This window comes from Pleurodeles waltl, chromosome 7, assembly GCF_031143425.1.
Source record: "Pleurodeles waltl isolate 20211129_DDA chromosome 7, aPleWal1.hap1.20221129, whole genome shotgun sequence".
NCBI classification, from domain to species: Eukaryota; Metazoa; Chordata; class Amphibia; order Caudata; family Salamandridae; genus Pleurodeles; species Pleurodeles waltl.
The window spans coordinates 1,027,767,426-1,027,784,647 of NC_090446.1; the positions used below are offsets into that span (position 1 = coordinate 1,027,767,426).

The following is a 17,222-nucleotide window of genomic DNA, read 5'->3' on the forward strand; positions in this document are numbered from 1 at the left end:
GGCAATGTGTAAAGTATTTGTGCAACACACACATAGAAATCACACTGCGTACACCACAAAAGACTCCACACAGATGTTGAAAAAAAGATGATATTTACAGGTTTAAAATAAGACCAAAACAACAAAAAACCAATTGACAGAAGTCAAGCTATTCAAGTTTACAGACATTAAAGAGCAACGTAATCTGGGGGACTCTGTTTATGAGGCATACAGTAGTTCCCTTAAATAGCTATGAAATGTAACAGAGCTCCAAGCATGCGTGTCATGCTGAAGTTCTGGGAGTGTGAGCATGCTACCTTTATATGAATTACGGTAATACTATCAGCCGCATTCTTCCTCGTAGAGGAGCCAGCTACTACAGGATTATGACAAGACTCCAAAGCATGGTTTGGAAACACCAGGCCGAGTGCGGGGACCACTCAGGTTCAGTTGGGCAGAAGGAGAATCTTAAAGTATGTTATCCCTGTTTCATAATACCTTGGGTTTGACTTTGTACCCGCTCACTGGGCGGGGGAACCATGCTGCTATCAGGCTTAGTGGAGATCACGGGCAATACGCTGCCGATCCCAGAGAGATTGGGCAGGAGGTGCCCACTGCAGAAAGTTTACTGGGACTAGGGTGAGCGCGCAGTTCCTCTGAGCACTAGAAGCTGCAGCAGCACCGCTTGTGGTCACTGTCGGTGTCCCAGAGGGCTCCTCTTGAGCACTCGCTGTTACAGCGGTGCTGCTTGTGGTCACCGCCGGTCTATCCCCAAGAGATCCTTACAGGGATCATAGTGGGTCCAGGGGGTGGCTGCAGAGAGTGTCACACCACAGCACCAGCTGAACCTAAGGGGAGAGCTCCCACACCAAGGAGGATGTTGCTGTGTGAAGGGTGCAGGCAGCTCGGTTACAGCAAGTTGCGAGGTCCTTGGAGTTCCTGGGACCAGGGGGGACAAACCAGCTGCTCTGGAAGACACTCTGGAGGTTGATTTATAATTCCTTTAGCAGGGCAAAGGTCAGCAGGCAAAAGGGCAGTTCACTCAGGCAGGGCAGCAGTTCCTTAGAACAATCAACCACCACAAGACGCACTCCTCCAGTGCAGCAGCATCTACTCCAGTGTACTTTCTTCCAGGTCTAGTGGTGAACTGCCTGAGCGGGACAAGAGACCCCGTACTTTGATATGGGGGTGACTATAAAAGAGTTCTTGTGAAGTGCACAGGTCCCCCTTTCCTGTCCATCTCGGCTCCAGACTGCCAGTGGGAGGTAATCAGCCCCTTTGCATGGACTCTAGCCACTACTCTTTGAAATGTAAGTGAGAGTCCTTCCCAACCTCCTCCCCAGGAATATTCATCAGCATGCAGATGAATGCAGATGTAGCGGAGTATCCTGTGTTGTGGGTGTATGAAGGGAATGCACAAGTGTAGCTGTCCCCTAGCCCAAGCCAGATGTATATTGGAGATAGGCTGTAGGCACTCAGGGCAGAGAGTGCAGAGAAATGTCCACTTTTTCAAAGTGGCATTTCTAAAATAGTAACAGTAAATCTGACTTTATCAGTAAAGAGGATTTATTATTACCATTCAAAGGGTACTAACATTGATGCAGCTATTCCTCTCAGATCAGGAATGACAGCTTAAATAGTTTATAAGGAACTCCCAATGCTAGACTATGAGAGGGGCAGGCCTCACAGTAATGAAAAATGACTTTAGGAGGTGTCATTACTAGGACATGAAAAACGTAAAGGTACTTCCTGCCTCTTGTTTACATAGCCCCCTGCCCTATAGGCTAACTAGCGCCTACCTTAGGGGTGACTTATATGTAAGAAAAGGGGAGTCTGAGGCTTGGCAAAAAAGTTTTAGATGCCAAGTTGGGGTGGCGGTGAGACTGCACATGCAGGTTTTGCAGTGGCAGGCCTGTGCATGTGTACAGAGCTACTTAAGTGAGTGGCACAATCAGTGCTGCAGGCCCACTAGACGCATTTAATTCACAGGCCCTGGGTATATGGGATACCACTCTACAAGGGAATTACAGGTAAATAAAATATGGCAAGTGTGGATACACCAATGTTACCATGTTTTAGGGGAGAATCACATGCACTTTAGCACTGATTAGCAGTGGTAAACTTCTCAGAGGCCAACAAAAAGATATGGAAACAAAACAGGAGGTAAATGCAAAAAGTCTGGGGTAAAACCACCCTCACGATGCCAGGTCTAACAATGATGCAGCACATCCCGAATGGGATGCTGAGGGTCGGGATGAGCCTAGTTGTTTAAGGGCTTTATTGATTCTATTGTCTTTCTGAAGATCTTTGATGAAATGGCTGGCTGCATGTACTATGCTGCTCTGGTGGGCAAATGAGTCTCTGGGATGCCGGTCATCAAGTAATTGCCTCTGCTGCAAAAGGACAGGATTAGCGCATGAACAACTGTCCTGAAGTTCACATCTGGGAGGCATGGTTTTACTCTGCTTAGCAGGGTTAGCTACTGCAGTGCGAATTCAACTTCTGTGCATGGTGGACGTTAAATGTCAACAGTGCCATTGTGAATGCCAAAGAGACATGGCACGGTTGTCGAATAGTAGAGTGATGCAATCTTGAAGTCCAATTCTTAGCATGTTGCTTACAAACGGTAGTAATGAAGTGTGGACAAATCGTTTTGATATTGAGCAAATGAAACTTGTTGGCAGAAACAACAGTGAATATGAAGGTTACAAGTCTCGTGGTGGAAATGAACCGTACTACCAATTCTCTGGCTGGGGCAATAGGGTATTTTAAGAAAGATTAAGTTTTTCAGCAGAGGGATAAATAAATCAGATTATCTTCTTTTAAGAGGAGCTGGGCATGAGGCAGCAGCTGACCACCCAATGCCTAAAAATTATGAAACAGTGGGAGGTTTTTGTTTGAAGCTGACATGTGCGAGAGGGAAAGGAAAAGGGGATTTGTGTACCATTATATCAATGGTATGAGGAGCCAAAGGAGCCAATGATACTGCGCGATGGTTGTGTTCAGGTGTAATGCCTGCGGCTCTACTGAGCTCTGGGGCTGTGCTGGTGATGGGTTCTGAGTGCTTTGAGGCTTTGGTGATCAGGTACCACATGAGACGCGAGCATAGTATCAGTAAAGTAGTCAAAAGCATGTTCGTGGGTGTAAGGCCCACTTGGTGTTTTGAATTAGCAAAAGTACATCCTCAGGTCTGAATCTGTAGATCTTACCTGCTCTAGAAATATCTTAATAGACTCAGGCAAACTCCAATTAAAGTCAACCAGGACTGCAGACATGCAAACACACAAGCCCAAGCATCCCGATACAGGCAGTGGGACAGGACAATGTGACACTGGCACTGCAGCTCTATAGTGTACTCGGCCAAATGTACCCAGGTGTGCAGTGAGGTTCTAGGAAACATACCCTGGATGCCTGGTAACAGGCGGCGGGCCAGTGTTAGGATGACGGAGCAGCAGCCCCTAAGGCTGTAAGAGGTCCATGTGTACGTGGTGTGAGGGGATTACTACTTGGCACTGGGATCCACGTTTTGTGTGCAAAGAGCCAAAGAGATTAGTGAAAAGTAAGAACATGCACAATGCGACGGCAACTGATCCTGCCTCAGTAATTATACAGATTAGTTGGAAAACTAAGGTACGGTGTGCTCTTACAAAATACAGTCCAGGAGTGAAATGAGTCACTGTGTGGTTAGAGCTTGAGGTTCAGAGAGACAAACAGGCTAAAATGAAAATTGGTAAATTTCCCACTCTCTGGAACCCCTAAAGCACAGTCTGGGCTGGGAGAGTCACGTCTGGGTGAAATTAACCTGTAACCAGAGGTGGATCCTCCATTCCTCCATGGGAGCGGAGAAGCGTCACCTCCAACCACACTGCTGTGCAGATAGGGTAAAAAATAAAATTGTAATAAAATGATTTTATTACTGTTAGGAATGGGGTTTCTGGTTGGCTAGGATATGCACCTCAGCCAGGCAGAACCTACCCACTCCAGTCAGGGCCTGGGAGTTACACGTCCAAGATAACCCCTGCTCACCCCCTTGGTAGCTTGGCACAAGCAGTCAGGCTTAACCTGGAGGCAATGTGTAAAGCGTTTGCACAACACACAACACACGTGAAGCAAAACATACACCACAAAGTAAACACAACACTGAGCTATGTAAAAATAATCTGTATTGCACAAAACATAATTAGACCAATATTACACGTGAATAATACCCTGCTACCTTAGCAGTTGTCAGAATGTTACACAAGTTACTAATACTCTGCAGGAATATGCAGTTGTCACATTAGAACACGTAAGTACTCAGGATTCTGCAACATAAGCAGTAGTCAGGAATTATAGTAAAAGGTATATGCACTTGGCATGAACAATTCCTAAATAAAAGAACCATTAGAGAATATATCACAAGTCATATAAATACATATCAGCTAGACCTGCCCCTAAAAGGAACATTAGCACACATATGTAGCAACAGTAAACAGGGAGGAAACCTAAAACATTTATAAGTCTGTATTAGGCTCCTAGAGCCTAGATTTCCTACAGAGTACCTGTTTCCAGTTGATTTGGGCACTTCCAGTGCCTGAAGGTGAGTGTAGAGGGCCCCTGGCGCTTTGACGCGCAAAATGGGGGCCACGCGATGTGTTGGAGGGGAGAGGGGCGGTTGGCACCCTCTCCTCATGAACGGGCCCCTCTGGGGGCCTCCGTTCTGGGTGGGGGCCTGCCTCGGCCTCCGCACACCCTGTCCGTGGGGTGGGGGCCGGGCGCGGCCCACAAAACAATTCTGGGGACCGAAGTGGGAAGGGACCTCCGTCGAAGTCTCCCTTCCTGTCTCTTGACGAAAAAGAAATGCCCCCGAACAAGGAAAGGAGCGTCCCGCTCCTGGCGCAGCGACCGGGGAAGGGGGGGCGCTCCCTGCGCCTTCCCTGAGTCCTGCCTCACTGGTAGACTGAAACTCGGACCCCTCCGGGGGCCCGAGGAAACACTCGCCTGCACCCGATGTGGTGCGCGAGTGAGGAAAGCCTCTCCCGAGCCGCCGGGAGGCTTCCTGTAGGACTGAAGCGGGAGGTGCCTCGGGGCGGTGAGGGGAGCACGCTTGCTCCGATTCCGTTGTTGATGTGCCCCGGGGGCACTGGAAACAGCGCAGACCCGCCGCTGAAGAGAAATTAAAAGCACGGGTTGCGGCGGTGATCTCGGGAAGCAGAGCACAGCACTTTTTACAGCGCTAAAGCCAAACTTGCAGCCTGGGCTGTGGCGGTGATATTTTCCAGCAATTTCAAGAGATGAGCGCTTTTCCAAAGCGCTAAGGAAACGCTGGAGAGATCGGTGCAGGGGCCAGGGGTACAGCACCCTGCCCCTGGGAGCAATCAGGAGCCAAAGGAGCACAGGGCTGGTGGGCCCAACTACAGACCAGCACAAGGGGTGCAGATGGTGGCAGTTCCTCCTAGTGACCAGGCAGGTCACAGGTCAGCACAACAGCAGCATTTCAAGGTGATTTCCTGGTGAGTCCATTCATCAGCGTTCAGTGTCCAGTTTCCAGTTCCAAGAATGTTCAAATTGTGGGGAAAATTCCCCTGTACTTATAGTCAGTTCTTACAGTGTTTTACTATAGTAGGGAGAGGAGGTTCCAGCCAGCTACAACTGGCTCTGGGAGTACCCCCTCTCTCCTTCCAGCACAGGCTCCAAACATCAGTGGGGGGTTAACAACCCTATTGTGTGAGGCCAGGGCACAGTCTTTACAAATGCAGGTGTGCCCCGCCTCTCCCTCTCTCAGCCTAGGAAGGCTTTACAATATGTAGATGCACCTCTGTGTCACCTCCACCCTCCCTGTGTTCAGGCTGTCTGAGAAGTATGCACAAAGCCCCAACTGTCAGTCTGCCCAGACGTTGATTGGAGACAAGCTGCAAAACACCAAAGTTATAAGCACAGATAAATGTGCACTTTCTAGAACTGGCAGTTCTGTGATAGTAATAAAAAATACACCTACACCAGTAAGCAGCATTTCTAACCACTATCACAACCATACCAAACATGCCTACGCTACCCCTCATAAATCAGACAATACCCCTTACACATAAGGCAGGGCATTTCCAATGCAATCCTATGAGGAGGCAGCACTCACAGCAGTGAGACACCAAGTTAGGCTGTTTGTCACTACCAGGACAGGCCACGCAACATGGCACATGTCCTGCCTTCTACATACATGGCACCCTGCACAGAGGGCTAGCTAGGGCGTACCTTAGGGGTGACTTACATGTAGTAAAAGGGGAGTTCTGGGCCTGGCAAGTAAATTTAGATGCCAGGTCCCTGTGGCAGTAAACTGCGCACACAGGCTCTGCGCTAGCAGGCCTTAGATAGGTTTGACAGGCTACTTCAGTGGGTGGCGCAAGCAGCCCTTCAGGCCCACTAGTAGCATTTAATTTACAGGCCCTGGGTATAGGGATACCACTTTACAAGGGACTTATAGGTAAATTAAAAATGCCAATTAGGTATAATCCAATCATACCAAATTTGTAAGAGAGAGCACATGCACTTTAGCACTGGTTAGCAGTGAAAAAGTGCTCAGAGTCAAAACGTCAGCCAACAAAGGTCAGAAAAACAAGGAGGCAAAAAGCAAAAAGTCTGGAGTATGACCCTGTAAAAGGGTCAGGTCCAACAATTACCAATTTAATATTGAGGCTTTCTGCCAACACACAGAGTGCGAGGGCAGTGCAGGGCCAGTGCGTTACTGCTGCCAATGACTGGAGTGGCCACTACAGTTTGAAGTGCGCATGTAGGTTTGGCCGTCTACCTTGCTACAACAAAACCAACATGCGCAATTCAAACCTCTCCAGCCCGGCTGTCTTGAACAGGTGGGTTGGAGAGCGGGCAAAGGCATACAGTGCCTTTTGAAGCCTGGAGCTGACTCTCTCCAGGTAATCAAGAAGCTTTTTTAACAGCGCCTTGATAGGATGAGGGAGTTGGCTGTGTGCTTTGCACTCGGAGGACCTGTTGCAGAAAAACGAGGATGTGCTGCAGAACATCGAGCAAGGAGTTTTTACATTTATATTGGTGTGTATGTTATGTGTATGTTTTATGTGTGTGTTTTGCTCACCTGCAATTTAATTTGTTACCAATCGCCTCTGCCTGTAACTGACTTCTCCAGTCTATAGGACTTTCAGAGGTAAGAGACGGAGGCGCGAGCTCCTTATTGCCTCACTGACTGGTGATTGGTAGGAAGAAAGGTCAATACTCTTCATTCCTATGGTGAATCCTGCAGCGTGGACGTCCACGGGCCCTTCTAAGTTCTGTTGTTGAGCACTGAAGAGATGCTCAGCTTCATTATAGGTCACATGAGCTTTTTCGGTGGTTTCTCGTTCTAGCCCTGCTTGTGTCTCATGTGCCTTCTGCTTTTCTTGCAGATTACAGCCAGGACGAGAAGGCTCTACTGGGGACCTGTGACTGCAGTCAGAGTAAGCCAGGCATCACCTGCATCTTAGTTCACGGGTTCCGTTTCTATTATATGTTAGTGCTTGTTTCCTCAGCCTGGACACTAGTGTCGACTACCAGTACCAACGAGTCTTCAAAGTCACAGATACCTGTGTGTAGTGTGCATCTGTGTGTACATTAAACAACGGCAGTCATGGTCCAGTCACACTTTCTATTGTAGGGCCACCAAGGGCCCTATCACTTGCTAGCACAGTGCCGAGCCGAGGGCCTGCTTTATGCGCCCGCAGGGCATAAGGTGGATTAATTTAACCCGCTATTTCCCCGAGTTAGATCTCGCAAACAGAAAGAGGCAAGCCTTGTCCACTGGTTCCGAGCGGTACTGTCTGAAAACAAGGCAGAAACTTAGAGAAATACCGGGTTAAAAGACACTTTTCGGTCTGCAAGCACCCAAAACAGGCTCGGCAGTGCCCGGTACAGTAACCTCCCGTCCCTTCTCAGTAATGATGGTCCCTTCTCACAGTTCTCCTTCTTTTCTCTCTCCATCCATAGTGTGTGTTTCTGCCCCCTCCCCACTATTTATGGGCATCCTACTTTTCGACATTTCCTGTGGGAAGTGTGTCTCTCACTGAACTTTCTTGCTAGTTTTCCGGTCTTATAGTGGGTTTGCTTTATCTATCTGAACATCCATTTGTACATCCAAGTGGTGCAGATGCCTTTCCTCAGTGCCCCACTCATTTGCCACGTGATCACCTTCATCTCGCCCTTAGTCCACAGATGCCAAACGCCTGTACTCTACTCATGATGAGAGATGCTCGCTGCACAGTGATTGTGTGCCATTGGGTGGTCGCTGGTCAGTAGCAGCAGAACACAGTGAAGTACAATCTCCTCTCACAGACCTTCACATTTTTCAATAAGAATTAAATGAGAATTCAACAGAGCAGTAGATTCTGGGTGGTGGCTCAAACAAATAAGCTGTAGCAGCCTCCCACCAACTCATGTTCTTAGAATATGTACATATTTTCAGACTGTTTCAGTTTACTAATTATGTTATAAGTTTACCAAAAACAATACATATATTAGAATATTAACTATCAAGAAAAACTGTCGGGTTAAAGCTTGTTTAACTATTTCTCTTCTCCTTTTGAGTTGTGAAGCCCAGCGGGGTACACCTGAAGCTAGTTCTGAGGTTCCAGGATTTTGGCAAAGCAATGTTCAAGCCAATGAGGTAAGTGACAAGTGTGTGCTGTTGCACGGCTCTGTTAATCGCTTTGTTTTTTTTTTACGACTGGCTTTGCCAAGACCTTTAATTGTAGTAAAATTCCATGCATAATATACTTACAGGTAGGAGCTTTCAGCCAGCCCTCTGCATCTACTGAGCAGTTGTGGTAGTTCACATTTTCATCCGCCCCTACAGCATACAGAACCGGGTAATGGGTCCGCTGACTTCAGCCATTGGCTAACGTCACTATGAGGGACAGTAGTCTGCTCCTTCCCAAGGAGCAATTCCACACACGTGGTTCCCTTTAGTACCATCTACTGCTGGGAAAATACATGCTTTGTTAAACAACAAAAAATGCTTTTAGCTATGCTTTCTATATAGGTGAGTGCCCGATAGTTCTTCCAACAATAAAGTTTTACGAAAAACATGCCAAAACAAAACAAGCATTGGCAAAGCCAAAAGGCTGGCAGCTTTGTCAGTGCTTGTTTTTTAAAATGTCTGTTTATTGGTGCAAGACAGAAAACATGCATAAGGGCCCAGAGAATGCAGACCATATTTTGGGCAATAGGTGGGCCACTAACATCCCAAAACTACCAAGGAAAGATGAGATGAGGTCACACTTAAGAGTAAAAAGAGACACTATGGCCCATATTCAAAAGAAGATGACGGAGCACGACGATGTGCCAAAATTAGCAGCGACGCGCTCTATCATTTTCACAATGCAGGGATGCGCTGTATTTAAATGAATACGGCGCACTCCAGTGTTGTCCCCTGCCCTGGCACTAAATTGAGCTGCCTAGCGCCAATGCAGACATCCTTGCACCATCGTGCAAGGATGTCTGCGCTGAGGGGTTTGATTGTTTATGTGTGAGAAGCTGTCCCTTCCTGCACATAAACAATCACTAATGGCAATTTGGCACTTCTGTGTGTGCTGCAGATGAAGCTGCACATAAACAATGTTTGGCATTTTGCTCTTTTTTATGAGTGCTGCAAAATGCTGCATGCATAGAAAAAGCAAAAAACAAGGAGGAATAAAAGTATTCTGTTACGCCTTGCTAACGCCAATGCCCGGGGTGGCTTTAGATTTTTTCGCTGTCTCAGGTTTACAAAATCTCATAAATTTGAGGCAGCATCAAAATGCAATGGGTGTTGCTGTGGCACGCCCACAGCGACACCTATTGCACACCCCTTACATACAAAGGGCTACGTGTGAAGGGGCCCTATTTACGAGGTGGCATTAAGCCACAAAAAGTAGTTTAAAGCCACCTTGTAAATATGGCGCAGGGCATAGCACCACCGAAGCGTAACTAAAAGCGACACTCCAGTGGCGCTAGTGGCTCTTAAATAAGCCTGTTAGAGAGTATGTTTACTTATGGCTACTTCGAGAGGTGACGTTCAAGTGATAAAAAGCAGTCATCTCGCTAATAGCTGAAACAGAAATCATCAAAACAATGGTCTTTCCTTTAACAATATATGGAAGTGTAAGCTGGACAATTTATAAAAATGATTGTCAAAGAATTGACTCTTTGGAACTCTGATGCTGGTGAAGGCATTGCATATCCATGGAATGCTAGAAGAATGAATCAATCAAAACTTGCCCCCATCAAGCCAAAACGTTCACAAACGTTTCAGTTATTTATGATAAAAATTAAGCTCAAATATTTTGGCCACAAAATGAGAAGTGGACACTGCTTGTTAAAAATCATTATGTTGGTAATAACGGAAAGAAAACAGAAAAGAGGAAGATCAAGATAACAATGATTAGATGCAGTCATGAATGATACAACAAGAATCTCCATAGACCTAAAGAAATCTGTTATCAACTGAAACATTTGGAGGAATTTTACAAATTGGATCCCCAAGAGTAAGATACAACAAAATGGACAAAACAACAACAACAATGCTTTATGGTTGATAAAAACGAACATAAACTACTTATTAAAGTAATTTAGAAAGGGAAACAAGACAATAATATCTTGCAACCAATAAAATCTGACTGCATTCGGTTGAAATTTTCTGGGTGTGATAATTACCAACTAAATATACGTTTTTCTCAGATAATGGGAAATAACATACCGATTTTGATTCTAAGAGCACTAGAATGAACACATCACAATATTTACCAGGCGTTTTTACCACAAGGAATATCAGAAGGTGTGAATTATTCTGTTGCACCATATTTACTTCAATACTCATATGTGCAGTAAAAAGAATGACCACACGTCAGAATTTAGCTGCCAACTCGTAATGAGGTCCTTAGGAAGGAGGTCCTGTGAGAAATTGAGGGGCGGATTTAAGAGCCCCTCGTGCCACCTTAGCACTGCCATAGCTTCATGTTTTGGACGCTAAGGCAGCAATAAAGTGGCATTTTCCCCGCGCCATATTTACAAAGTGGCGCAATGCATGCATTGCACCACTTTGTAAACCCTTGCGCCACATTATGCCTGCGCAGGCATAATGTATACAAGGGGGTGTTCCCCTATGGGGGGCCAAAAAATGTCAGAGATTTATTTGTGCCATTTTTTTCAGCACTTCTAATGCCTGCTCAGAGCAGGTGTTAAAAGAGGGCTTCCATTATTTATAAAGGGCCCTTGTGTACTCTGCAGGAGTAGCACTAACATTTTGGTGCTACTCCTGCAGAGTACATCAATAGCGTCAAATAAAATTATGCTATTGCCCTCTAACCTGCGCCATGGTGCGCCATATTTTAAATACGGTGCACACATGTTGACGGTAGGGGGGCACTAAGGGGCGCAAGGAAAGTGGCGCTGCACTAAGTGCAGCGCCACTTTTCTTAAATCTGACCCTGAGTACCTTATGACTGGGGCACTAATAAAACAACTTAGCTTGTGCAGACGAGACACTAGAGTGAAAAAGGCATCTCTGGATGAAACATTAACGTTGGAAGACCAGTTTCAGCAAAACGTTTGCAGAAAAGAGGCTAAACATTTACCTTAGATTATGCATTGTGCGTGGCTAATATAGGGTAATAATTGAGGGTGAAGCAGAACTTGGAACTGAATAAAGGTATTTACTATGGTGCCTTTTTAGTGAAAACAAAGCTGGTATGAAGGAGGGTGAAAATGGTACCTACGGAGGTAATGTTAGGGAAAAATAATGCACTTGATGGAGTAATTTTAGCGTGCAAGCAATTCATGAAGGAAGCTGTAGGGCAAAAGAGGCACTTGCAGAGGAGCTAGTAGGGCGAAAACAAAGCACTTCTGTAATAGGCAATAATGTGAAACAAGGCAATATGGAAGAGGTTTAAGGATGAAAACAAGGCACATAGATTACGTTATTAGTTAAACAATGCACTTATGCAGTAGGCAATAATGTGAAGCAAGACACATATGGAGGAGGTTTGATGGCGAAAACAAGGCACTTATTAAAACGTCCGTAGGCTGAAAAGAAGGCAATTTACAGGAGGAAGCCGTAGGGTGAAACATGACACTTAGAGCAGGAGGTCTTGGGGTGAAAACAAGGCGCTTACAGGAGTGAAAGTAAAGGAACTCAAAACACCAAGCGGTGAAAACAAGACACTTAGGCACATATTTATACTTTTTGCCCCAAAACTGCGATAACGCAGTTTTGTGGCAAAAAGTTTAGTGCCGGCTTGCATCATTTCACAAAGCCAGCCGGGCGCCGTATTTATTGAATGGCACAAGCCGGTGCTAAACTTGGGCTAGTGTCTTAAAAAATGACACTAGTTGGGTGGGGGTGGCAGTAGGTAAGGAGGGGGTTGTGCGTCAGAAAACTACACTAGCCTGGGTAGAGGCAAAAAAAAGGTCTCTAGCCAGACTAGTGCCATTTCCTAGTACGCAACCACCAAAAACTTGACTCCTGTCTTAGGAAAGACAGGAGTCATGCCCACCACCCCAATGGCCAGCACACAAGACAGGTGTCCCCTGGGCATGGGCATTGCACCCTATGCCATGCAGGGGGCCCCAAGTTAGGACACTGATGGCAAAAATAAATACTTACCTGGGCTTACCTGGGATGGGGTCCCCCATCCTCCGGTGTCCCTCTGGTACGGGTGGGGGGGTTCCTGGGGCTTGGGGAGGGCCCCTGTGCACCTATTCCATAGTTCTTAACCATGGAAATGGGTCCACAGGTCCCCTAATGTCTGGTCTGACCCAGCATTAAAAGCAAGCTTAGCACCATTATTTAACCCCTCCTTCCACCCATGCGTCATTTTAGCACAGGGAGATAAATATGAGGCTAGCGCCATTTTTTTATGGGAGCCTCTACCTTGCATCTCATTGACGCAAGGTAGGTTCACTCATCCAAAAAATGGTGCAAACTCCTATATTTTGACGTTAGACGTGTCTAATGTCAAAATATAAATATGGAGTTAGGTATGTGCCAGATTTTTGTAAAAAAAATGACGCAAATTTGGCGCAAACAGAATGTAAATATGCCCCAGAGGGGCATATTTATAATGTCCTAGCGCCACCTTGCGCCACATTAACGTCATTATTTTTCACGTTAATGTGGCTCAACAAGGACGAAATCCCAGCGCTGTATTTACAGGGTGGCTCAATGCATGCATTGCGCCATTCTGTAACCCTTTACACTACATTATGCCTGCTCCATTTTAAATACGGCGCACACATGGTGGCAGTAGGGGGGGTGCTAAGTGGAGCAGCGCAGTGCAGCGCCACTTCCCATAAATCTGCCCCTTACTGACAAGGCGCTTTGGGGAAAATAAGTCACATACAAAAAAGGCGACCCAAGCGGAGGGTTTGCACGTCAGCTCACAGTCACCCAGTCTTTTTCCATTTCACCAAACACCAGGGGTGAGGAAGATAGACGCTTTCTGCTAATTAGACTCGAAAAATTTACAGTGAGCTGAGCAATCACACATAATACTCATCCACAAACCCATTGCGACAATCGAGCCAGGGCAACAGATAAACTGAAGCCAGCGAGCACATTATTCCGGCTCGGCGTCGTTCAGCGCCAGCCTGAGGGGCGGCGCAGACCAGCTGGAGGCTTTTTTCCTAGGCCCATGACGCGGTGAGAAACAAGGCTTCCCTACCCACTACGTTTCTCGGCGTGTGTATTTGTCGTTTTATAATTATTAACGAGTCTCCGAAGCTCAGTTCCATTCTCTTTTGTGTTTATGACTGTAATTATGTTTTCCATTGGAGGGACGCCACGCAGACTAAAGCAGGGTTCATGTGCGTAGATACACTCCAAAAAACGTCCCATTTTTAATTTGCCCCGCAGTAGAATGGAAGTGTTTAAAAAGATTAATTTAGTCTAGGTTGCCGAGCCTTACGAAGCCAGAACAGCAACCACACATATCTCATGGCCTTGTGTGGCGGCTGTAAAATTTATAGAACGTTTATAAACTGCTCAATCTTTGCCTAAAAGCAAAAAATGAAATAGTAAACATTAGGTACCCGCTATCTAATTAACCATTTCTGCATTGCATCCTGTGCATTTTGGATATCTACAATGCTCACCTTGCGAGACAAAGATATCCCTGCAAGAACCAATGAGATCGCAATACTGAGTGTAACCAGGTAACATGTGCCTTGCACTAACTTTGATCTGGAAGGTAGGTGTCTTTGGGCCAGATGTAGGAACACATTTACTGGTTGCAAAGCCTGAGTTTCCGTGAACCGCATGGGTCTGCGACCAATCTGATTCCTTAAATAATTTTAGGAAATCATTAGGAATTGCTATTTGGGAGGGGGTGTTTAGGGCTTCCCTTCGAACTAGTGAATCCTTATACTATGTATGAATGTTTTGTAACCAAATTCCGGTCACAAAACTTTTATATTGAACCACCTACTGAAATGTAGTGGCAACCAATTTGCAAACTGGAAAGGGCCCCCAAGGGGTTCATTCCCCTTTGTTAATGGTCAAAACACTTTTTAGGAGTAGACAGCTGTCCACAGGATTGCTGCTTACTCCTATAATTATTTTAAAAAACTTTTCATTTTATTAACAAAAAAAGATTGCTCTATTTAAAAACAACCACAGACCTAGTGGTCTGCTGATCCAAGCAGGCTGCCATCCCTGTGATGACAGCGAATCCTAGAGGGCCGCATTACCTAGTGAGTCACATTAACCTACTTCATGGGGTAGTTTGAATTTGCGACCTTCTGCAGTTTGGCATTTTGTGAACTGACCCTATTAGTACATGCGTAAGTTTGCAAAATACCATATGATTCACAAAAAGTCAGTGCACAAATTGCAACATATTTATGCAATTCTTATGTAGTACCTCTGGCCCTTTATTGTGTGTCACTCCAAGTAGAGAGACCCGCCTATGCTGTTGTTATATTAAACAATAAATAAGACTTTTTACCCCTGGTCTCAGGACTTTGTTTGTGGTTCGGGATGGTGATCTGATTTCTACTTCTGGTGCCATATCTGCTAAGATATAGCACTGTTTGGCTCTGTGCCTAGCACTGGTGAACAAGAAAGCTCCTAGGACAACACGCATCCCTTTACACCATAGTACAAAGATGTCCGCATCATTTCTGCAATAAGTTTTATACTGGAAGGGCAGCCTTGCCCGAACTGCCAGACCAGGTCCTTCCTAGACCAGAAACAAGCATCCTGGGACCGGTCTCAGGGTATCACCCCTGTTCAGCAAGGCTAGCTTGAATCTGGTGGTATAGTGAGCACGGGACCCATGACTGGGCATACCCTTCCCACTTGGGGCGACAAATGCAAAAAGAACAGTTGTTGGACGGAATGCAGAACTAATCAAACATTCACCCCCAGTCACAGATCTGGGTTTAATCCATCAGTTTTTTTGCTCACCATGCCATTCTAGTTTGGACCCAGCCATATGCAAATCAGTCTTGACCCTGTTCTGCATGGGAACAGTCTAGTCCGAACTGCCAGACAAGGTCCTCCCTGGACCAGAAACAGGCATCCTGGGACCGGTTTCGGGGTATTACCCCTCTTCAGCCAGGCTAGCTTGAATCTGGTGGCATAGTGAGCAGGGGACCCATGTCTGGGCATACCCGTCCCACTTGGGGCGACAAATGCAAAAAGAACAAGACTCAAAGCAGCACTAACACTACCTTAAGCTTTAGGGCTACTTTCTAGCGCAAATAAAGTTTTGCACTTGGCAGTAAATTCCAGATAAACATTTTGTGCTGGTTTGTGTCAGTTTTGTAATGTAAAACCAACACAAAATGTTAGTAAATCTGTAGCCTGGTTGTGGAAGCATTCTGCAAATGTATTTTCCCTTTTTGAACTCTCCTTCTGAGGTGTAAACCCATTTGTTTTCATTCCTCATACTCCCCTTTCTGCTCTTGTGCTACTTGGCGTGCCCATGCACTTTCAAAATGGAATGGTGTAAAACTGTGCATCACTCCAGGCAAAGTGGAATTTTGTTACTGGAGTGCCCACTGTTCCCTATTAAAAAGGCACTTTTTCAGGCCTTATGGAAGTCACAACCATGCTTGTAGAGAGCACTCAATCAATCAGGAATTTGTAAAGCTCACTACTCACCTGTGAGGGTCTCAATTCACTGGGGAGGGGACGGGGGAGAAGTGGGAGGAGGTGCTACTACTGCTCGAACATCCAGGTCTTGAGAAGTTTCCTGAAGGTAAGGAGGTCTTTGGTCTGGCGCAGGTGGGTGGGAAGAGTGTTCCACATTTTGACGGCGAGGTGTGAGAATGATCTACCACCGGTTGTGGTTCTGCGGACACGTGGGACGGTTGCGAGTGTGACGGAGCAGAGATGCCGGGTTGGGGTGTAGAAGGAGAGTCGTCTGTTGAGGTATTCTGGTCCCGTGTTGTGCAGTGCTTTGTGAGCGTGGGTGAGGAGTTTGAAGATAATTCTCTTGTTGACTGGGAGCCAGTGCAGGTTTTTTAGGTGGTCTGTGATGTGGCGGGGGATGTCCAGGATGAGGCGTACAGAAGCGTTCTGGATGCGTTGCGTTCTGGAGTTTGGCCGTGGTTCCTGCGCAGAGGGCATTACTGTAGTCCAGCTTGCTGCTTACGAGGGCTTGGGCGACTGTTCTTCTGATTTCGGTGGATATCCATTTGTAGATCTTTCGGAGCATGCGGAGGATGTTGAAGCAGGAGGAGGAGATGGCATTGACTTGCTTGGTCATGGATAGTGAGGGGTCCAAGATGAATCCTAGGTTGCGTGCGTGGTCGGTGGGATTCGGAGTGGTCCCGAGAGTGGAAGGCCACCAGGAGTCATCCCATGCGGAGCACGGGGTCTGGCAGAGCACTAATGTAGCCCAGACATTTTTTTGGGAGGTTTTTGTTTGGGTTTCCGGGCTTTGTGTGGATGGTGTTTACCAGCACATTATTCATTAAGATGGCAATTGTGTGTACAGGGTCATTCTTTCCTGTACATGTCACTGTATAGTGAGACTTTTGAGGGTTGTGGAAAGGTATTTTCTGAGGCCCAAGCCAACATCACTGAAACCTATTTAAAGTAATTTCCTTCTGCGCGAATCTCTGGAACCTTTTTTAAGTGGTTTTACACGGATGTTTCACGCACTTTGACACAATTTTAATATTTTATACCTATTGTAAGATTCTTGCAAAATTATTTTAATCATACTCAATAGAATGTATTAGTTAGTAGATTCCATTGCCTGTGTGTCATAGTTTTATGGAGA

The 17,222-nt window shown here is 46.1% G+C and overlaps 1 protein-coding gene across 1 annotated transcript in view; it reads left to right on the plus strand.

Annotated features, from left to right (window-relative positions):
* The window catches only part of FAM20A (FAM20A golgi associated secretory pathway pseudokinase), a 254,924-nt gene that overhangs the window by 173,641 nt on the left and 64,061 nt on the right, over positions 1 to 17,222 (plus strand). Inside the window, exons 3-4 of the mRNA XM_069199843.1 lie at positions 7,371 to 7,421; positions 8,545 to 8,623. Coding sequence (XP_069055944.1) covers positions 7,371 to 7,421; positions 8,545 to 8,623 — 130 coding nt within the window. The remainder of the gene's footprint in view (positions 1 to 7,370; positions 7,422 to 8,544; positions 8,624 to 17,222) is intronic.